A 23484-nucleotide genomic window follows, 5' to 3' on the forward strand; every position below is an offset into this window, starting at 1 on the left:
ATTGTGTGACAACAGAGAAAAAATGACAATGTCACAGTTTAGTAGAGTAATAAGAAGGTAAACAAACCCCATCAACCTAAACCAGTTAAACAAACCCCATCATCCTAAAGCAGATAAACAAACCCCATCAACCTAAACCAGATAAACAAACACCATCATCCTAAAGCAGATAAACAAACCCCATCAACCTAGAAACTGTAGCCCTCATATGACAAACCTGTTTCTTCGGTTCTAGTTAAGAGGAACAGGGGAACGTTCATTTGAAGCCTTCACTAGAAAGCTGTCTTTACAGAACATTAAAATTACATCACAGTTGTGATAAACTATTACAGCTGACACTGTCAAAATGATATGACATGGTCAACAAGGTAGCCTACATTGTGCTGTGTCATTATGACTGTGTTATGTCAGTTGACACAACTTGATATTGGTTATCATATCAGTTTACCATCTCATGCTCATAACAGTTTTACAATGAAGGGTTGAAGAAAAATATTATCAGTCTTTGTTTACCTTGATGGGAGCGGGTGGAGGTGGAGCAAAGTTTGAAAAGCCAGCAGACAAGGCATCAATGGCAGCCAAGTCTTCCACTTTCTGTCAACAGATGAAATATCATTGGGTTATAATGACACCTCACTTCTTATTTACAGTATCACTGGTCAGGACCTCAGTCTCACCCAAAAGACTATGGGACTAATAATCATTCTGTAACATTATGCATGTTTTAGGGAACAGAGCTCTAATTGATGTATAAGTGATTATAACCTGTTAATAGTGCAACGTCTCACCTTCTCCTGTTTCTGAGGGATGGGAGGCATTGAGGTTGTGAACCCAAAGGACAGGGAGTCCAGAGCCTCATCGGTGCTCATGGGTTTCTGATACAAGTAAACAAACAAGCAAACAAATAACCTCAGTTATACACAAAGCATTACAGTAACAGTTTTGTCTTAAACTGCTCCACTTGAGGGCGAGTCAAAATAACTCCAACCATTTAAAAGAGACCAGGAGAAAAATAACCGACACACCCACCAATGAAGAAGAGTTTGTTGTCTATTTGCATGAATATAGCATTTTTGATGACAAAGTACTCAACACAACAGTAGCACAGCGTCAGCTGCAACATAGGACATCCCAGTTTAACACTGGACATAAGCGTTTGTCACTGTTTATTGTGTATTATGCATGGCTTATGTTATGTAGTCATGCAGGATGTAGGACCTGCTTTCTTTGGTGTTATTTACCTTTTCCACCTTAGCTTTCTTGTCAACAGGGGGAGCAGGAGACTTGGTAAAAGGTGCAGACTTAAACTCTTCAGCTTTCTGGAAGAAGAAGAGAGATTATTTGGTTTGTTAAATACTGTTTCTTAGGTTCTAGTTGAGAGGAACAGGGGACAGCTAATTTCAAGCTTTCACTAGAAATCTGTCTTTACAGAACGTTAGCATGACATAGCAGTTGTCATAAGCTATTACAGCTGACACTGTGTTAAAATTATATGTCATGGTCATCTTGTATGTATCATAAATACAAAATGGCATTAGCATTGGCAGTAGGTGGCTAGCAAGTTAGCTGTCCAACAAGCTAGGCTACATTGTGCTGTGTCATTATGACTGTGCTATGTCAGTTGACATTGGTTCTCATAACAGTTTACCATCTCATGCTAATGACAGTTCTACGATGAAGGGTTGAAGAACAATAATTATCAGTCTTTCTTTACCTTGATGGGAGCGGGAAGAGGTGGAGCAAAGTTGGAAAAGCCAGCAGACAAGGCATCAATGGCAGCCAAATCCTCAACTTTCTGTCAACAGATGAAATATTATCGAGTTATAATGACATCTCACTTTAGGGCTGGGCGATACATTGAATTCATTCGATTAATTTGATTTTTTGTTCTTGCGCGATATTCCAAATGCCTGTACCGCAAGAATCGAGGTTGTTATTTATCTTTTTTAAGAGGGTTTACTTCCGCTTGTTCTCGTGTTGTATTTTTGGTCTCGTCTCTTTCGCTCCTTCTGTGCGGTGTGCATCTCCCCATTTACACGAGAGGTCTATATATAATGAAGAGATGCACGTCTCTGCCTTAACAAGCTTAGGTCCAAAATAAACCCACAGAAACGCATTGATTGGGCTTATTTTGGACAGATTTGATCGAGAGCGAACCCTTCCGCTTTGCCTCTCTCTCTATGATTTTACACACCTGTTCTCTCACGCCAACAAAGTTGAGAAATCACATGTTCCTCTCTGACAAGCGGTTTCAACTCGCCATTTGCATTTTAGTTTTGGTGCAACAGAATCGGTCATATGGACACCAAAACACATTGAAACATTATTTTACTGTGATAGGGGATATGTTAACTTTTCTAATGATATCCTTTTTATGTCTCAACTACTCAAATTGCGCGCAGAGCCAACACGTCTAAAACTAGAGTATGAAAGAAATTGATTGAGCTCACGCATTGGGTACCGCTAGCAGCATTTTATCCACATTCTGTTGTACTCGCGGTCTCGCCAGTGTTTTATAAATGTGCAATAAGCATAACAAACTATTATATGCGGAATTGGCAATTCGTTCTCATTCTGAGAAATAAGGTAGACCACCTGAATTCAACATCTGAACAAAGTGGACAGGCTAACATGCTTTAAAAAAAGGTTGGAGACAGACAAAAGTGTGTGTTCATAACAATTCAACTGTTCAACCTTGTTACCTAGCAAATAGATCCAAGCTGGCTGAACTTGAAATATAAAAAGATTAGCTAAAGATTAGATATTGAGACCTGTGCTCATGTTATATAGCCTAATGACCACTACAAGAAGTTAGTCATTATCAGTGAATGTGCATTATGCTTGGTTCTACTTACATTTGTAACAAAAAAGGGCATTTTCACAGACAGACTTGAAAGCCAGATCAGTAATTATAGCAAAAAAAGCAGGTGAAACTATTTTGATAAAATAATTCAATTATTAGTTGGTCTTATGGTTGTGGAAGGTTAATACACTATATACAGTGCATTCGGAAAGAATTCAGACCCTTTCCCTTCTTCCACATTTTGTTAAATTACAGCCTCATTCTAAAATGGATTACATCATTTCTCCCCTTATTAATCTACACACAATACCCCATAATGACAAAGTGAAAACAGGTTGTTTATTTTGTTGCTAATTTCTAAAAAATAAATACCGTATTTACATAAAAATGTAAATTGGTACAGTAGACATCCTTCACTGCGTCCAATGCACTTTGAGTCTCTGTTACTGTGCCCATCTGTTAATTCATGATCTTGGATACATTGTGTGAAAACAGCGAAAGAATGACAAGGAAATGAACAAGTGATCAATGATAGCCCCCTAACCCCAGGGATAGCCCCACCCTCAAGAGCCTTGTACTGTAGCGTGGTTAATACACCAAAGTAAACTGGAGTCTACCTTAGTCTGTGGCCCCTTCAGAGAGGCATCTCCAGCCGCGGCAGCTGGTGCAGCAACAGCCGTAACCAACTTAGCAGGATCCTTTTTAGCCATGTCAACTTTGCTTGATGTGGTGGGCACACTCTATAAACGCATATGGTTCAAGCCATTAGACGAGGTGCAGAGAAGAGTTCAGAGTGCTGCACATAATCTCACAGTCAGTTTACTGGAGTGACAGGATGATTGTTAGCAGCTTGTCTGTTATTGGTAATGTGAAGTAAAGGAGCCATGAGAAGAGAAGTACCTGACCAGAATTTGTTGTCAGTTTTGTAAAGTAATAGGAAGGTAAACAAACCCAATCAACCTAAACCAGGTTTTAAAAAACCCTGTCAACCTAAACCAGATAAACAAACCCTGTCAACCTAAACCTGTCAACCTAAACCAACCTAAACCATCAACCTAGAAACTGTAGCCCTCATATGACAAACCTCATCTGTCTTGGGCTTGGTAGCCAGTGGGGAGTCCAATCCTGACATCAGAGAGAAGTCATCAGCAAACTGAAACACAAACACAAGTCAATAGATAACAGCTTCACAACCCAACATAAGTATAACATAGAATAGTTGAAGAGTTTGTTGTCTATTTGCATGGATATAGCATTTTTGATGACAAAGTACTCAACACAACAGTCGCACAGCGTCAGCTGTAACAAAGGACATCCCAGTTTAACACTGGACATAAGCGTTTGTCACTGTTTATTGTGTATTATGCATGGCTTATGTTATGTAGTCATGCAGGATGTAGGACCTACTTTCTTTGGTGTTATTTACCTTTTCCACCTTAGCTTTCTTGTCAACGGGGGGAGCAGGAGACTTGGTAACAGGTGCAGACTTAAACTCTTCAGCTTTCTGGAAGAAGAAGAGAGATTATTTGGTTTGTTAAATACTGTTTCTTAGGTTCTAGTTAAGAGGAACAGGGGAACGTTCATTTGAAACCTTCACTAGAAAGCTGTTTTTACAGAACAGTAAAATTACATCACAGTTGTGATAAACTATTACAGCTGACACTGTCAAAATGATATGACATGGTCATCTTGTAAACATCATTAATATGTCATGACATGATAAGCAGTAGGTGGCTAGGAAGTTAGCTGTCCAACAAGGTAGTCTACATTGTGCTGTGTCATTATGACTGTGTTATGTCAGTTGACACAACTTGATATTGGTTATCATAACAGTTTACCATCTCATGCTAATAACAGTTTTATAATGAAGGGTTGAATAAAAATATTATCAGTCTTTGTTTACCTTGATGGGAGCGGCTGGAGGTGGAGCAAAGTTTGAGAAGCCAGCAGACAAGGCATCAATGGCAGCCAAGTCTTCCACTTTCTGTCAACAGATGAAATATCATTGGGTTATAATGACACCTCACTTCTTATTTACAGTATCACTGGTCAGGACCTCAGTCTCACCCAAAAGACTATGGGACTAATAATCATTCTGTAACTTTATGCATGTTTTAGGGAACAGGGCTCTAATTGATTTATAAGTGATTATAACCTGTTAATAGTGCAACGTCTCACCTTCTCCTGTTTCTGAGGGATGGGAGCCATAGAGGTTGTGAACCCAAAGGACAGGGAGTCCAGAGCCTCATCGGTGCTCATGGGTTTCTGATACAAGTAAACAAACAAGCAAACAAATAACCTCAGTTATACACAAAGCATTACAGTAACAGTTTTGTCTTCAACTGCACCACTTGAGGGCAAGTCAAAATAACTCCAACCATTTAAAAGAGACCAGGAGCAAAATAACCGACACACCCAGCAATCACATTTCCTAGAATCTAAATCACAACAAAGCACTCCGCAAAGGACTCCGAGCAGAATCTCTTTACAAAACATCAGATTTGGCAGGAAGCCTAGTGGTTAAGAACATTGAGCTAATAGGTTGCTGGTTCAAATCCCTGAAGTGGACTAAAATGTAACCGTAATAAAATTTAAAAAACGCTTTATAACCAAGCGGGCAACTTTAGACAACTCACTTATTTTTTTTGACAACTCACACAACATACTTCAGGGGTAAAAGAGTTTGCCTTCTGTCCTAACAAGCTCTTAGAAGCAGAAGTATACTACACAGAGAACTACAGTACAAAACAAGGTGTGGCGTAGAGGGTGTATGTGTGTGCAAGTGTGTATAAGTGAATAGGTGTGGAGTAATGAGTGATTGTGTGTTGACTATTTATCTGTTGTTAGTGTGTGGGTGTGTTTATAAAGGATGGGTTTAACAGAACTAGAGCAAGCTGGTTGAGGTGGGTCTAATGTTGTTTGCAGAGCCAACACCCCACAGCGCAAAGCAACATTCCACACTGTAGGAGGTACCCAAAACTGTCAGAAGAGACCATGGGATGACCTATGGTTTGTTTAGTACCTTTAGTGTGTGTGTGTGTGTGTGTGTGTGTGTGTGTGTGTGTGTGTGTGTGTGTGTACGCACATGCATTAGTATGTGGGTATGAGAAAGATTGAGAGGAGAAAGTCAATATCTCAATATTTCTCCCCAGCATACAGTGTATCCCCTTGCAGTAAATACAATGACTTACCGGAACATCTTTTGGCTTGACATCTGCAACTGGGGCCTATGAACATGTAATTTAACATTGTAATTCAATGTAATAAAAGTACATGAATGATATATTCTAATTGAGTAAGCCTAGATTTAAATAAAATCTGATCATGTTCTGACAAAAGAATGACAAAAGAATATTAACGTGTAGTAACTATATACAGGCTTTTTTGGCAAAGTCCAGAAACAAACCCTAGTCCATCATATAAATCTGAAATAAAAGGATAGATATGGTAGTAACTTCATCTTGTCATCTGATCAGCTTGGTGAAAATGGGCCCATATTGCTAAAACCTATCCATTCCTCTCAGATTAACACAAGTGTCCAGGGGATAGGACATGGTCTAGGTGCTGTTTCTGGATGGGGTGTATCTCTCTGTTGGAAGACCTGATAACCAAGGGGTTCCAGGCAAATGTCTCATGTCAAAGGGAGTACTGCAGTACAAAGCTAAAGATACATGCAAACTCAAAGCTCTCTAACAGCAGAAGGCTGAGGGTTGGATTAAGATGCAGAAGTGATGATGATGATGAGGAGGAAGAACACTGGAGGGGGAGGGTGATTTAAAGACTGACCATGTCTTCAAATCGGTATCCTGGGGGCAGTGGGCAGTCGTTCCCCCCACAGATCACTCCCTTCTTTGAGGTTAATCCATGCTGTGAGCCATATACAACAACACACACTGTTTTACATGGTGACCGGGTGCACACACACAACCCAATCTAAACTGCACTGTGCACACACACACACACACACACTCTGTCAAGGTTCTGTACCTCTATCACCTCTGGCCCAGTGTATACATGGGCTGCAGGGGCGAAAGACTCTGATGAGGGTAAGGAATCAGCCAGGGCATCGAACGGGTCCACAGCTAGCTCCTACACATGATGCAACAAAACTCAAACACAAGCAATGCAACTCCATGCATATCAATTTAGTGCAATATCAAACCCACATAGAGAAAAGATACATGGATGATTTACCTCTTTGGCTGCCTTAGCTCCTGGGGGAACTACTTCCACCTGTACCTGTAACCCAGAGCAGGAGAGGTTAGTGAATACAACACTAGGCTACTTTCTGTGATACTACTCAGCTCCTATACCCAACTGAGCTTCTGGATGGTTGTGGGCTCAATTCAACCAAACCTACATACGTAGGTAGTACTCATGCAGGAACAAGAGCACCCTCTTCCTCATGTAGTCAAATCTCAAAAGGCACTTGCACATCTGAGTTATCTTTGTTGCAGGTGCATTGTAACAATTGAATAACATGAGAAAAAATAAGAAACCTGCACACTAATCTTCATAGAATCACTGCTCTTTATTAAGCGTTTAAGCATCGGCCTCAAGGCCTTCGTCAGAGCAGTATGCAAGTTTCTTCTTTATTCTCCTTTAAGTCAAAAAAAATTGCAGAATGGTAAAGCAGGTGGCAGATAGCCAAGGGGTTAATAACGTTGAGCCAGTAACAAAAGGTTGCTGATTCGAATTCTTGAGCCGACTAGGTGAACAGTCTGTCGATGTGCCCTTGAGCAAGGTACTTAACTCTAATTGCTCCTGTAAGTCGCTCTGGATAAGAGCGTTTGCAAAATGGCTAAAATGTAGAATGGTACAGTAGAAATCCTTCACTGCGTCCAATGCACTGTGAGTCTCTGTTACTGTGCCACTCTGTTAATTCATGATCTTGGATATATTGTGTGAAAACAGCGAAAGAATGACAAGGAAACAAACAAGTGATCAATGATAGCCCCCTAACCCCAGGGATAGCTCCACCCTCAAGAGCCTTGTACTGTAGCGTGGTTAATACACCAAAGTAAACTGGAGTCTACCTTAGTCTGTGGCCCCTTCAGAGAGGCATCTCCAGCCGCGGCAGCTGGTGCAGCAACAGCCGTAACCAACTTAGCAGGATCCTTTTTAGCCATGTCAACTTTGCTTGATGTGGTGGGCACACTCTATAAACGCATATGGTTCAAGCCATTAGACGAGGTGCAGAGAAGAGTTCAGAGTGCTGCACATAATCTCACAGTCACAGTCTAGTAGAGTGATAGGATGAAAGTTAGCAGCTTGTCTGTCATTGGTAATGGAAAGGAAAGGTGCCGTGAGAAGAGAAGTACCTGACCAGAATTTGTTGTCACAGTTTAGTAAGCTAATAAGAAGGTAAACAAATCCTGTCAACCTAAACCAGGTAAACATACCCAGAAGCAATACTATATATGGTGTGTAGCTACCAGAAGAAAAAGTGGAAATGTATTGTGGCTTTTCTGTGGCGACAACAGATGTGACAGACATGGTTTGTCTTGCCGTGTTGAGTGTACCACAAGTGTGGGCATGCTGGGAAGACTCTTAAAGAGTAAGCTTAAGAGTAAGAGTGTCTGTCCACTTCCCACTTAGACACACAGACACCTTCTAGGCCAGAAGTAAGGAAGTCCAAAGCAGAGATATGTTTTGAAATATATTGGCAGAGAGAAGAGGAAGATAGAATACCATATAAAGGGGTGGAAGAATGACTAAAACCTCAAGATCACAGGAGAGATGAGGAAGACATAACACATGGAATAATGACCCAGGAAGAGTGTGTTGTATGGGGAAGTGAGCGTAAAGAGAGCCAGGTCGGGTAAAGAATAAAGATCCAAAGAGAGAGGCCCCACACTCCTCGACTGTCAGCCATCTACCTTGGCTGTCTGTTCCGAAGACTCTTGAAGCTTTGGTACTTCAGCTTTCCATGGCGTTGTCGCCTCCACTACAATATTGCCTCCCCCCGTGGTAAGAGGTGTAGCTTTGGCCGGATGCATGGGTGCTGGCTACAATCAAGGATGAGTTAAAACTCAATGTATTTAAAAGTATTCAATGTATTGACACACTGGAACAACAGTTAATGTAATAACACTGATTAATGTAATAACTTCACATTCAGTATATCACATAGAACAAGTTTTTAAAAACATACAGTCAATAATACAAACATACAGTCAATAATACAGTAGAAAAATAAGTATATATACAATGTGAACAAATGAGGTGAGATAAGGGATGTAAAGGCAAAAGAAAAGGCCATGGTGGCGAAGTAAATACAATATAGAGAGTAAAACACTGGAATGGTAGATTTGCAGTGGAGGAATGTGCAAAGTCGAGATAGAAATAATGGGGTGCAAAGGAGAAAAATAAATAAATACAGTAGGGTGTAGAGGTAGTTGTTTGGGCTAAATTCGAGATGGGCTATGTACAGGTGCAGTAATCTGTGAGCTGCTCTGACAGCTGGTGCTTAAAGCTAATGAGGGAGATAAGTGTTTACAATGTCAGAGATTTTTGTAGTTCGTTCCAGTCATTGGCAGCAGAGAACTGGAAGGAGAGGCGGCCAAAGGAAGAATTGGTTTTGGGGGTGACCAGAGAGATATACCTGCTGGAGCGTGTGCTACAGGTGGGTGCTGCTATAATGACCAGCTTCCTGAGATAACGGGGGACTTTACCTAGCAGTGTCTTGTAGATGACCTGGAGCCAGTGGGTTTGGCGACGAGTATGAAGCGAGGGCCAGCCAACGAGAGCGTACAGGTCGCAGTGGTGGGTAGTATATGGGGCTTTGGTGACAAAACGGATGGCACTGTGATAGACTGCATCCAATTTATTGAGTAGGGTATTGGAGGCTATTTTGTAAATGACATTGCCGAAGTCGAGGATCGGTAGGATGGCCAGTTTTACAAGGGTATGTTTGGCAGAAGGAGTGAAGGATGCTTTGTTGCGAAATAGGAAGCCAATTCTAGGTGCAATTTTGGATTGGAGATGCATGATGTTAGAATGTAAACTCTCCTTCCAGTCTCACCAGACACCTAGGTATTTGTAGTTGTCCACATATTCTAAGTCAGAACCACCCAGAGTAGTGATGTTGGACGGGGGGCAGGTGCAGGCAGCAATCGGTTGAAGAGCATGCATTTAGTTTTACTTGTATTTAAGAGCAGTTGGAGGCCACGGAAGGAGAGTTGTATGGCATTGAAGCTTGCCTGAGAGTTGTTAACACAAAGAAGGGCCAGAAGTACACAGAATGGTGTCGTCTGCGTAGAGGTGGATCAGAGACTCACCAGCAGCAAGAGTGACATCATTGATGTATACAGAGAAGAGAGTCGGTCCAAGAATTGAACCCTGTGGCACCCCCATAGAGACTGCCAGAGGCCTGGACAACAAGCCGTCCGATTTGACACACTGAACTCTATCAGAGAAGTAGTTGGTGAACCAGGCGAGGCAATCATTTGAGAAGCCAAGGCTATCGAGTCTGCCTATGAGGATGTGGTGATTGACAGAGTCGAAACCCTTGGCCAGGTCAATGAATACGGCTGCACAGTATTGTTTCTTATCGATGGCGGATAAGATATGGTTTAGGACCTTGAGCGTGGCTGAGGTGCACCCATGACCAGCTCTGAAACCAGATTGCATAGCGGAGAAGGTATGGTGGCATTTGAAATAATCTGTTTGTTGACTTGGCTTTCAAAGACATTAGAAAGGCAGGGTAGGATAGATATAGGTCTGCAGCAGTTTGGGTCAAGAGTGTCCCCCCCTTTGAAGAGGGGGATGACCGCAAGCTGCTTTCCAATCTTTGGGAAACTCAGACGACACGAAAGAGAGGGGTGGGTGAATGTGGTGTGGGCACATTTCAATGTATGCTTGTGAGGGTGACTGTATGATGTGCATGAGTTTGTCGGTGTTTGTAATTGCTGGTGGTTGGTGGTTTGTGCATCAAATTAAGGGAAGTCAATCAAAACATTGATTTTGGTATGTTATTACATGATTATTGAAGTTATTCATTAAAAAAAGTTGACTCACCTGACAGTGTAATAACCACCGTATAACCTAATAATTTATTAGACTAAAAAAACTTTTTTTTTAATGTTATCCAGCAAGTTATTACATTAACCGGCTTCATTACATGAAAAAAATCATTAACCGGTGTTATTACTTACATTAACCGTTGTTTAACATTCCTTAAATTAAATTATGTAAAGGTGAAAGGGGTCCAGTGAGGGTGAGGTACAAGGGTTGTACAAATGTAAAGTAGGGTCAAGTTGGCCCTGGACACTGATCTTGGATCATTTTTGCATTTCCTTCTCCTAAGATTAAAATTACTTTATTGGTCAATTGCACATGAGGTCCAATCGAAATTTGACTTCTGCTTTTAACTCTACCACTCCAAAAGAGACACATTCTTACAAATACAGTTTCTTTTTCCTCAAAAGAATGGCGATGGAGGAAATAGCAGCCGTTTTACAGGCTATTGACCAATTGTGCGATTTTGTACTTTTTTTTTTGTACATCACGTTTCCACTATCGCTTCCAATTACCGAAAAAGAGCTTCTGGACATCAAAACAGCGATCACTAACCTCGATTTGGATGAGGCTTTCTACTTCAATTAATAGGAGGTAAAGGACATACTGCTCATCCCAGACCAGGCCCAAATCCCCCAACACTCGGAAGAGGAGGCGTCATAGAGGCCGGCGTGAGGGATACTTGACGAGACTACGTCGGTGACTGGTAAACCGCGTCTACCATCCGTTCTATTAGTGAACAAGCAATCACTGGAGAATAAACTGGATGAGCTCTTTTCGAGACTATCCTATCAAAGTGATATGAAGAACTGTAATATCCTACGTTTCACTGAGTCGTGGCTGAACAAGGACATGGAAAATATAAATCAAGCTGATTTTGCTATACAACGGCAGGACAGAACAGCAGCGCCACCGGGTAAGCTCGGGGGTGGTTAACAACAGCTGGTGTGCATCCTCTAATATTAAGGAAGTCTCAAGGTTCTGCTCTCCTGAGTTAGAATACCTCATGATAAGCTGTAGACCATGGTATTTACCAAGAGTTTTTATCTATATTTTTCTTACCTGTCTATTTAACACCACAAACCAATGCTGGTACTAAGTCCGCAATCAACGAGCTGTATTGGGCCATAAGAAAACAAGAAAATTCTCACCCAGAGGAAGCGCTCTTAGTGGCCAGTGATTTTAATGCATGGAAACTGAAATCTGTCTTCAAAATTTCTACCAGCATGTCACCTGTACAACAAGAGGCAAATAAAAACTTTAGATCAACTTTACGCCACACACAGAGATGCATACAAAGCTCTCCATCGCCCTCCATTTGGTAAATCTGAAAATAACTATCCTCTGGATTCCTGTTGACAAGCAAAAACTCCAAACAGGAAGTACCAGTCACACACTCAATACGGAAGTGGACCGACAAGGCAGATGTTAAACTACAAGACTGTTTCACTAGCAGACTGGAATATATTCCAGTATTCATCAGATAGCATTGAGGAATTTACCACATCAGTCACTGGCTTCACTAATAAGTGACAATGTCGTCCCCACAGTGATCATTTTCATCCTCTCCCTGATCCAGTCTGTAATACCTACATGTTTCAAGCAGACCACCATAGACCCACAAGGTAACCTGTCTAAATGACTATCACCCCGTAGCACTCACATCTGTTAGCCATGAAACGCTTTGATAGGCTGGTCATGGCTCACATCAACACCACCATCCCAGACACCCTGGATCAATAACAATTTGCGTATTCCATGACGCAATCTCTAATTACACTCCACACTGCCCTTACCCACCTGGACAAAAGGAACACCTCTGTGAGGAGGCTGTTCGTTGACTACAGCTCAGCCACAGCGGCCTCCAAGCTCATCAACCCTGGGATTAACACATCTTCCATGCTGACCCTCAACACGGGGGCTACTCAGGGGTGCGTGCTTAGTCCTCTCCTGTACTCCCTGTTCACCCATGACTGAGTTGCAACGCACAACTCCTACATTAAGTTTGCCGGCGACACAATGATGGTACGCCTGATCACCGATGACGATGAGACAGCCTACAGGGAGGTCAGACACCTGGCATTGTGGTGCCAGGACAACAACCTCTCCCTCAATGTGAGAAGACAAAGGAGCTGATCGTGGACTACAGGAAACGTAGAGCCAAGGAAACCCCCATTTACATTGACAGGGTTATAGTGGAGCAGGTTGAAATCTTCAAGTTCCTCTGTCTCCACATCTCAAGGGACCTATCATGGTCCAAACACACCAACACAGTCGTGAAGAGGGAATGGCAATGCTTGTTCCCCATCATGAGGCCAATTTTTTGGGGGCATGGGCCCTCAGATTCTCAAAAAGTTATACAGCTGCACCATTGAGAGCATCTTGACTGGCTGCATCTCCACTTGGTATGGCAACTGCTTGGCATCCGACCGCATGGCGCTACTGAGGATAGTGAGTAAGGCCCAGTACATCGCTGTGGCCGAGCTCCCTGCCATCCAGAACCTCTATACCAGGCGGTGTCAGAGGAAGGCCCTAAAAATTGTCAAAAGACTCTAGTCACCCAAGTCATAGACTGTTCTCTGTGCTACCGCACAGCAAGCGTTACTGGAGCGACAAGTCTGGGACCAAAAGGATCCTGAACAGCGTCTACCCCTAAGCCATAAGGCTGCTGAACAGTTCATCAAATGGCTACCTGAACTACTTCCATCGACCAGCTTTTTTTTTTAACTGACTCCCTTGCAATGGCCCTATGCACACTCACTGGACTACCCACACGCTCACACATACTATGCTCACACACAAACTACGCTCACGCACAAACTACGCTCACGCACAAACTACACTCACACACATACTACACTCACACACATACTACACTCACACACATACTACACTCACACACATACTACACTCACACACATACTACACTTACACACAGAGTACCACTCAAAAGTATGGACACACCTACTCATTCAAGGGTTTTTCTTTATTTTTATTATTTTCTACATTGTAGAATAAGAGTGAAGACAACACTACTATGAAATAACACATATGGAATCATGTAGTAAAGTGTTGAACAAATGTTATATTTGAGGTTCTTCAAAGTAGCTACCCTTTGCCCCGATGACAGCTTTGCACACTCTTGCCATTATCTCAACCAGCTTCATGAGGTAGTCACCTGGAATGCATTTCAATTAACCTCTTGAAACTCTGGGGGCGCTATTTCATTTTTGGATGAAAAACGTTCCCGTTTTAAACAAGATATTTTGTCACAAAAAGATGCTCGACTATGCATATAATTGATAGCTTTGGAAAGAAAACACTCTGACGTTTCCAGAACTGCAAAGATATTCTCTGTGCGTGCCCTAGAACGTGAGCTACAGGCAAAACCAAGATGAAACGGCATCCAGGAAATCAGCAGGATTTTTGAGGCTCCGTTTTCCATTGTCTCCTTATATGGCTGTGAATGCGAGAGGAATGAGCCTGCCCTTTCTGTCGTTTCCCCAAGGTGTCTGCAGCATTGTGATGTATTTGTAGGCATATCATTGGAAGATTGACCATAAGAGACCACATTTACCAGGTGTCCGCCCGGTGTCCTGCGCCGAAATTGGTGCGCAAACCTCAGCTGCAAGTATTTTTCCATGGAATTCAGAGAAGAAAGCAGGCTTTTTTTGAGGAACGATATATCAATGAAGAGATATGTGAAAAAACACCTTGAGGATTGATTCCAAACAACGTTTGCCATGTTTCGGTCGATATTATGGAGTTAATTCGGAAAAAGTTTGACGTTGTTGGTGACTGAATTTTCGGTTCGTTTCGGTAGCCAAATGTGATGTACAAAACGGAGCGATTTCTCCTACACAAAGATTCTTTCAGGAAAAACTGAACATTTGCTATGTAACTGAGAGTCTCCTCATTGAAAACATCCGAAGCTCTTCAAAGGTAAATGATTTTATTTATTTGGTTATCTGGTTTTTGTGAAAATGTTGCGTGCTAAATGCTACTCAAAATGCTAAGCTAGATTAGCATACTCTTACACAAATTAGTGATTTGCTATGGTTCAAAAGCATATTTTGAAAATCTGAGATGACAGTGTTGTTAAGAAAAGGCTAAGCTTGAGAGCAGGCGCATTATTTTCATTTTATTTGCGATTTTCAGAAATCGTTAACGTTGCGTTATGTTAATGAGCCTGAGGCTTTATTCACGATCCCGGATCCGGGATGGGGAGTCTCAAGAGGTTGTACCTTCTTAAAAATTAATTGATGGAATTTATTTCCTTCTTAATGCGTTTGAGCCAATCAGTTGTGTTGTGACAAGGTAGGGGTGGTATACAGAAGATAGCCCTATTTGGTAAAATACCAAGTACATATTATGGCAAGAACAGCTCAAATAAGCAAAGTGAAATGACATTTCATCATTACTTTAAGACATGAAGTTCAGTCAATGTGGAAAAGTTCAAGAATTTTGAAAGTTTCCTCAAGTGTTGTCTTCAAGAGCTAAGATAAAACTGGCTCTTATGAGGACCACCACAGGAAAGGAAGACCCAGAGTTACCTCTGCAGCAGGGGATAAGTTGGAGTTAACAGCCGCGGGAATTGCAGCCCAAATAAATGCTTCAATGAGTTCAAGTAACAGACACATCTCAACATAAACTGTGCAGAGGAGACTGTGTGAATCAGGACTTCATGGTCAAATTGCTGCAAAGAAACCACTACTAAAGGACACCAATAATAAGAAGAGAATTGCTTGGGCCAAGAAGCACGAGCAATGGACATTCGACCAGTGGAAATTTTAGATTTTTGGATCCAACCGCCCCGTGTCTTTGTGAGAGAAAAAAAGAGAATAGGTGAACGGATGATCTGCACGTGTGTAGTTCCCACCGTGAAGCATGGAGGAGGTGGTGTGATGGTGTGGGGGTTACTTTACCATACACGTAACCAGTATGGCTACCACAGCATTCTTCAGTAATATGCTATCCCATCTGGTTTGCGCTTAGTGGGACTATCATTTGTTTTTCAACAGGACAATGACCCAATACACCTCCAGGCTGTGTAAGGGCTATTTGACCAAGAAGGAGAGTGATGGAGTGCTGCATCAGATGACCTGGCCTCCACAATCAACCAATCTCAATCCAATTGAGATGGTTTGGGATGAGTTGGACCGCAGAGTGAAGGAAAGGCAGCCAACAATTTCTCAGCATATGTGGGAACTACTCCTAGACTGTTGGAAAATAATTCCAGGTGAAGCTGTTTGAGAGAAAGCCAAGTGTGTCCAAAGCTGTCATCAAGGCAACGGGTGGCTATTTTGAAGAATCTAAAATCTAAAATATATTTTGATAGGTTTAATATTTTTTTGGTTACTACATGATTCCATGTTTTATTTCATAGTTTTGATGTCTTCACTATTATTCTAAAATGTAGAACATAGTAAAAATAAAGAAAAACCCTTGAATGAGAAGGTGTCCAAACTTTTGACTGGTACTATATATTGATGCCACACACCCACTCACACTTTCACACTCTTCGCACACGCTGTTGCTATTCTGTTTATTATCTTTCCTGATTGCCTTGTCATTTTTACCCCTACCTACATGTACATATTATCTCAATCACCTCAACCACATCGTAACCCAGCCCATTAACTTGGTACCAGTACTCCCTGTATATAGCCTCGTTATTATCTTATTGTGTTACAATTTCCTTTTTTTCCAGCACATTGTCTTACTTTCTAACTCTGCATTGTTTGGAAAGGGCTCGTAAGTAAGAAGTTCACGGTTCACCCATTGTATTCGGCGCATGCAACACATAAAATTCTATTTGATTTGGATTGCTTTGACAGCTTTTGGAGAGGTGCGGGGAGCTGCCACACATGCTTCAATTTGCCAGCTCACTTCCCGCCAGATTTTTTCCCCTAGCCCACGGCAGTTAAGGTTAAATTAGACATGTGAGGAGAGTAAGTTAATCCTAGATATGTGTATACGGGAAACTCTGTAATTCAGTCTCTCGATGTGAAAAACTGATAGAGACATACCCCAAGCGACTTACAGCTGTAATCGCAGCAAAAGGTGGCGCTACAAAGTATTAACTTAAGGGGGCTGAATAATTTTGCACGCCCAATTTTTCAGTTTTTGATTTGTTAAAAAAGTTTGTCGTTCCACTTCATGATTGTGTCCCACTTGTTGTTGATTCTTCACAAAAAAATACAGTTTTATATCTTTATGTTTGAAGCCTGAAATGTGACAAAAGGTCGCAAAGTTCAAGGGGGCCGAATACTTTCGCAAGGCACTGTAAATATATGGATGAGTAATGACCGAGCGGCTTAGGCAAGATGCAATAGATGGTATAAAATACAGTATATACATATAAGATGAGTATTGTAAGATATGTAAACATTAATTAAGTACCATTATTTAAAGTGACCCATTTATTAAAATGGCCAATGATTTGAGTCTGTATATAGGCAGCATCTTCTCTGTGTTAGTGATTCAGAAGATACATACACAATAAGATTCAGAGGATGAAACCATGAACTATATTTAGGGGAGGGGTGTTTTGAGTTACCTTTGGAGTGTCTTTAGGGCTGCCTTTGGTCCCAGGTGTTGGTATGTCAATAATAGTAGCACCTGCTGGAGAGACGAATGCCGTCTACAAACCAAGAAGCAGGCGCAGAACATATTATGGAAATGTGGTTGAGAAAGTGAGGCAACAACACATTTATGCACCATTCCAATGGACAGTGAAGAGTCCTAATCCCATTCTCCAGCATGGAAAATAGCACAATCAATAAGCTCTTTGCGGTCATGGTGAAGGTTGAAGTAAGCATATCTGAATGCACCATAGGTGAAGCTGAGAAGAAGTCAATGGTAGAGAGCCCAAGCAGCTGTAGACTTTGTGAATGAAGTGTTTCAGAAGATGAAAATGAGCATGAAGAGAAGAGAGGGATAAGAGAGATTCCATGTAACAGAGTACACTACACCCATGTTAATGAGGGAAGGGGGTTAAGAACATCAGAATGCGCCAAGGTTGTCCCAAACTAATCTCCAAAGACCCAGCTAAGTTAGTGTACCTCTGGCATCACCACTTTGGCCGTTCCTCTTTGTGTTGTCCCTGCTGTAGTAGGACTTCCTCCCCCTGTGGCACCACTTGCTGTGGCACCACCCATTGTCACGGACACCGCCCCTGGCTTTGTAGCCATGGTGGAGGCGGCAGATGCACTCTGTAATGCAACGAAGCTCAGTTACATTTGATTACTTTCAGCTTGTCTTATCCAATTGCTTCCCGATTTCATTCTGTGCCTTGTGATCAAACAACAAACAACTAATCATCAAGTCTGTACAGATGCATACGGTACTATACATAATCGTGTGAGTACAGATGTAGGATCTTAATTTGAGCCAGTTTGCTACAGCAGGATAATAATCCTGCGGCAACAGGAAATTTGAATTATAATGTGGATTCCAATACATTTTTGGAGGGGTTGATATGAAAAATGTTAGGGAAAATCAAATCAGAAATGTAAAAGTAGAAATTACAAACTTCAGAAGCCTTTTTAAACCTCAAATACACTACAAGTCTTAAATCTTCTGCATTGCAGGAAAGTTAACCTGCAACAGGGTGATCAAATTAAGATCCTACATCTGTAGATACAGTGGGGCAAAAAAGTATTTAGTCAGCCACCAATTGTGCAAGTTCTCCCACTTAAAAAGATGAGAGACGCTTGTAATTTTCATTATAGGTACACTTTAACTATGACAGACAAAATGAGAAGAAAAAAAATCCAGAAAATCACATTGTAGGATTTTTTATGAATTTATTTGCAAATTATGGTGGAAAATAAGTATTTGGTCACCTACAAACAAGCAAGATTTCTGGCTCTCACAGACCTGTAACTTCTTCTTTAAGAGTCTCCTCTGTCCTCCACTCATTACCTGTATTAATGGCACCTGTTTGAACTTGTTATCAGTATAAAAGACACCTGTCCACAACCTCAAACAGTCACACTCCAAACTCCACTATGGCCAAGACCAAAGAGCTGTCAAAGGACACCAGAAACAAAATTGAAGACCTGCACCAGGCTGGGAAGACTGAATCTGCAATAGGTAAGCAGCTTGGTTTGAAGAAATCAACTGTGGGAGCAATTATTAGGAAATGGAAGACATACAAGACCACTGATAATCTCCCTCGATCTGGGGCTCCACGCAAGATCTCACCCCGTGGGGTCAAAATGATCACAAGAACGCTGAGCAAAAATCCCAGAACCACACGGGGGGACCTAGTGAACGACCTGCAGAGAGCTGGGACCAAAGTAACACAGCCTACCATCAGTAACACACTACGCCGCCAGGGACTCAAATCCTGCAGTGCCAGACGTGTCCCCCTGCTTAAGCCAGTACATGTCCAGGCCCGTCTGAAGTTTGCTAGAGAGCATTGGATGATCCAGAAGAAGATTGGGAAAATGTCATTTGGTCAGATCAAACCAAAATATAACTTTTTGGTAAAAACTCAACTCGTAGTGTTTGGAGGGCAAAGAATGCTGAGTTGCATCCAAAGAACACCATACCTACTGTGAAGCATGGGGATGGAAACATCATGCTTTGGGGCTGATTTTCTGCAAAAGGGACCAGGACGACTGATCCGTGTAAAGGAAAGAATGAATGGGGCCATGTATCGTGAGATTTTGAGTGAAAACCTCCTTCCATCAGCAAGGGCATTGAAGATGACACGTGGCTGGGTCTTTCAGCATGACAATGATCCCAAACACACCGCCCGGGCAACGAAGGAGTGGCTTCGTAAAAAGCATTTCAAGGTCCTGGAGTGGCCTAGCCAGTCTCCAGATCTCAACCCCATAGAAAATATTTGGAGGGAGTTGAAAGTCCGTGTTGCCCAGCAACAGCCCAAAACATCAATGCTCTAGAAGAGATATGCATGGAGGAATGGGCCAAAATACCAGCAACAGTGTGTGAAAACCTTGTGAAGACTTACAGAAAACGTTTGACCTCTGTCATTGCCAACAAAGGGTATATAACAAAGTATTGAGATAAAATTTTGTTATTGACCAAATACTTATTTTCCACCAAATAAATTCATTCATTTTCTAATTTTGTCTGTTGAAGTATACCTATGATGAAAAGTACAGGTCTCTCTCATCTTTTTAAGTGGGAGAACTTGCACAATTGGTGGCTGACTAAATACTTTTTTGCCCCACTGTAGGTATGCAGTGCTTGCCTGTGTATGATACAAGTGAAACTTGATTAGCTCAGTAGCTCAAGCCAAAGGAATTGAGTAGCTCAAGCCAAAGGAATTTTAACCGGAAGGAGGGCACCTCAAGGTCAAGTTCTTATAAGGGGTAACCATAAAAGCTCTTAAAACACCCTATTCAATCAGCATTATCCCATACACTCAATAGTGTATGTCAGCTTAGGTGACATAACTATCATGGTTAAATGTGACTATGTTGACATAACATACCACACTGAAGCACATAGTCTGCTTTGAAAAATAGCTTTGCATGTTCAACCAAAGCCTCTCCCTGGGTTACACACAGAGGCAGAAACCAGGATATGTGACATTTTATGTTGCATTGTCATGGAAAAGGCCCAAAAGGGTAGTTGAGCGACACATGAATACGCCACCACAGGTTGGCATCTCTGCCCTGTGTCGTCACCATGGCATTGTCTGGGCATAGAAGAGAGGACTTTTGGAATAAATTCAGGGAAGAGATTCAGGCAACTGACAACATCTCTGGGGAAACCAGTTCTGCAATCCCTTTGTCCCGAGTGGTCAACGACACAACGAACACCTAAACCCATGTTGAAATGTTGGTTGCACTTTGATTAAAACCCATTTATAAGAATATGTTCAGTCCTCCCACAGCCCACCCAATTACCACAACAACAAAAAACATTCAACCAAAAGAACAGTTTTGTCCAATCTGTTAAGACCCTATAAATATTATTATTGTTATTATTATTATAAATATTAGGCTGGAGACCAGTTAAAGAAGGTCCAGTTGAATGTGTGCCGACCCGAGGCGTTCTCTGTCCTTCATCTTTCTATTTTCTGGAGCAAGACCAACTAGCAGAAAGTTCTACAGTGTTTAGAGTGGAGCTTTTGCACTGACAGAAGTTGGGATCAGATTGACACACACAACAGTCAATCTAAGCTGGACCTAATAATAGAACTAAGAAAGCAATTAACCTCATGACAACCCATTTCTTAACAACCTAGGTCTGGAGGTCAACACATTTTATAGAGCCAAGGAAGTGCTGCATGTTTTCCCTCAATAAAACCAAGCACATAACAATACCAAGCCTACAGGCACATTACCAAGCCTCCTGAACATATATAATGTATAGAGTATAGAAGGTGTAGAACATAAAGAACATAGAACATATAGAATATAGAAAATGTCATTCTTAAACCATTGTTCCACTTAGGGATGCACGATATATTGGGGAACAGATCGGAATCTGACAATATTAGCTAAAAATGCCAACATCGGTATAGGCCGATGTCTAGCTTAACGCCGACGTGCAACATTGAAGTCAAAGCTGACGTGCATACCTATATAACGTAGGTACATGACATAATGACACCACGTAAGATTTTGCGCTACATGTGCAACACAGCATTCCTAAGCTAACCCACAATGTCTGCTGTGTGGATCGAGCAGTCAACAAGTGGAGCAGTCAATTGAAAGAATAAGAACATTTCAGCGAGACAACTCATAGGCGAAATCCATTGAAGCCAACATAATGGAATTCATTGCCCTTGACAATCAACCGTTCTCTATCGTGGGTGATGTTGGCTTTCACCGACTGGTTGAGCACCGGTACATACTACCAAGTGCGCTATTTTTCAGATGTTGCCCTACCGGAGTTACACAGCAATAGCACCACTGCTATTAGCTTCACGGCATACATACTATGGAACGCCGATTGTGTCTTTGCGTGTCAAAAAAGATACAGTAGAACTGTCAAAGCTGTGCAAAAAAGTCTGGAAACAAGCGAACAGTGGCCACGAACGATGTGTTTGCAATACCGCGCTGGTAATAAAGTATAATTTGTCTGACCTCAACTTCTGGGGTAGCTAGCTTTAGCTTGGTACCTAGCTAGCATCAATGCAACCAGCCTGAAACAATAACCAGTAGAAACTGCAGTCATTTTCATTATTCTTAGCAAAGATTTGGGAATCCTTGTGAGTAAGTATTAACTAGGTTGGCACTTGTTGTTTGCCTATTGAAATTGAACTTGAGGTCATGAAAATAAATAGCTAGCCAGCTTCTCTGAATATATCAATGATGTCGTTCTTGCTGCTGGTGATTCTCTGATCCACCTCTACGCAGACGACACCATTCTCTATACATCTGGCCCTTCTTTGGACACTGTGCTAACAAACCTCCAAACGAGCTTCAACGCCATACAACACTCATTCAGTGACCTCCAACTGCTTTTAAATGCTAGTAAAACTAAATGCATGCTCTTCAACCGATTGCTGCCTGCACCCTCCCACCCGACTAGCATCACTACTCTGACCTAGAATATGGGCGGTTCTGACCTAGAATATGTGGACAACTACAAATACCTAGGTGTCTGGTTAGACTGTAAACTCTCATTCCAGACTCACATTAAGCATCTCCAACCCAAAATTAAATCTAGAATCGGTTTCCTATTTCGCAACAAAGCCTCCTTCAGTCATGCCTCCAAACATACCCTCGTAAAACTGACCATCCTACCGATCCTTGACTTCGGCGATGTCATTCACAAAACAGCCTCCAACACTCTACTCAGCAAACTGGATGCAGTCGATCACAGTGCCATCCTTTTTATCACCAAAGCACCATATACTACCCACCACTGCGACCTGTATGCTCTCGTTGGCTGGCCCTCACTACATATCCGTTGCCAAACCCACTGGCTCCAGGTCATCTATAAGTCTTTGCTAGGTAAAGCCCTGCCTTATCTCAGCTCACTGTTCACCAAAGCAACACCCACCCGTAGCACACACACTAGCAGGTATATTGCACTGGTCATCCCCAAAGCCAACACCTCCTTTGGCCGCCTTCCCTTCCAGTTCTCTGCTGACAATGATTGGAACAAATTGCAAAAATCTATGAAGCTGGAGTCTTATATCTCCTTCTCTAACTTTAAGCATCAGCTGTCAGAGCAGCTTACCGATCACTGTACATGTACACAGCCAATCTGTAAATAGCACACCAGACTACCTCATCACCATATTATTACTCACACTCTTGCTCTTTTGCACCCCAGTATATCTACTTGCACATCATCATCTGTACATCTATCACTCCAGTATTAATGCTACATTGTAATTATTTTTGCCTCTACGGCCTATTTATTGCCTACTCTTCTACATTTGCACACACTGTACTTTTGTGTTATTGACTGTGTTAGAGCCGATTTGGACATATTTGTGTAAAAGACTGAACATATGGAGCTCCATGTATATTTGTGTAAATATATTAATGTAAATGATGAAATATTAGGTACGTACCATTATGATTTATATTTACCTGATTTGAGATATATTCATTTGTTGTTTGTGTAACTCAGTTTTTGTCCCCCCCCTCTTGCTTATCCATTGTATTGTGGTAAGTGTGTTAGGATAAAGGCAGGAAGTTGGGCCTTCGGGAGAGGGAGTCCTT

The 23484-nt window shown here is 41.8% G+C and overlaps 1 protein-coding gene across 50 annotated transcripts in view; it reads right to left on the reverse strand.

Annotated features, from left to right (window-relative positions):
* LOC135541457 (nascent polypeptide-associated complex subunit alpha, muscle-specific form-like) overlaps positions 1–23484 on the reverse strand; it is a 105658-nt gene that overhangs the window by 33149 nt on the left and 49025 nt on the right. For 38 of the 50 annotated variants that reach the window (XM_064967723.1, XM_064967727.1, XM_064967763.1 and 35 more), the window contains 17 exons: positions 17887–18036; positions 17382–17465; positions 8683–8811; positions 7840–7962; positions 6998–7042; positions 6791–6892; positions 6590–6670; positions 5995–6030; positions 4982–5068; positions 4707–4787; positions 4230–4307; positions 3888–3956; positions 3421–3543; positions 1715–1795; positions 1242–1319; positions 789–875; positions 514–594 (listed from right to left, as the gene is read on the reverse strand). In XM_064967723.1, coding sequence (XP_064823795.1) covers positions 514–594; positions 789–875; positions 1242–1319; positions 1715–1795; positions 3421–3543; positions 3888–3956; positions 4230–4307; positions 4707–4787; positions 4982–5068; positions 5995–6030; positions 6590–6670; positions 6791–6892; positions 6998–7042; positions 7840–7962; positions 8683–8811; positions 17382–17465; positions 17887–18036 — 1515 coding nt within the window. The remainder of the gene's footprint in view (positions 1–513; positions 595–788; positions 876–1241; positions 1320–1714; positions 1796–3420; positions 3544–3887; positions 3957–4229; positions 4308–4706; positions 4788–4981; positions 5069–5994; positions 6031–6589; positions 6671–6790; positions 6893–6997; positions 7043–7839; positions 7963–8682; positions 8812–17381; positions 17466–17886; positions 18037–23484) is intronic. The other 12 variants (XM_064967743.1, XM_064967758.1, XM_064967759.1 and 9 more) reach the window with 9 other exon arrangements.

This window comes from Oncorhynchus masou, chromosome 6 (genome assembly GCF_036934945.1).
Source record: "Oncorhynchus masou masou isolate Uvic2021 chromosome 6, UVic_Omas_1.1, whole genome shotgun sequence".
In the NCBI taxonomy this organism is placed as follows: Eukaryota; Metazoa; Chordata; class Actinopteri; order Salmoniformes; family Salmonidae; genus Oncorhynchus; species Oncorhynchus masou.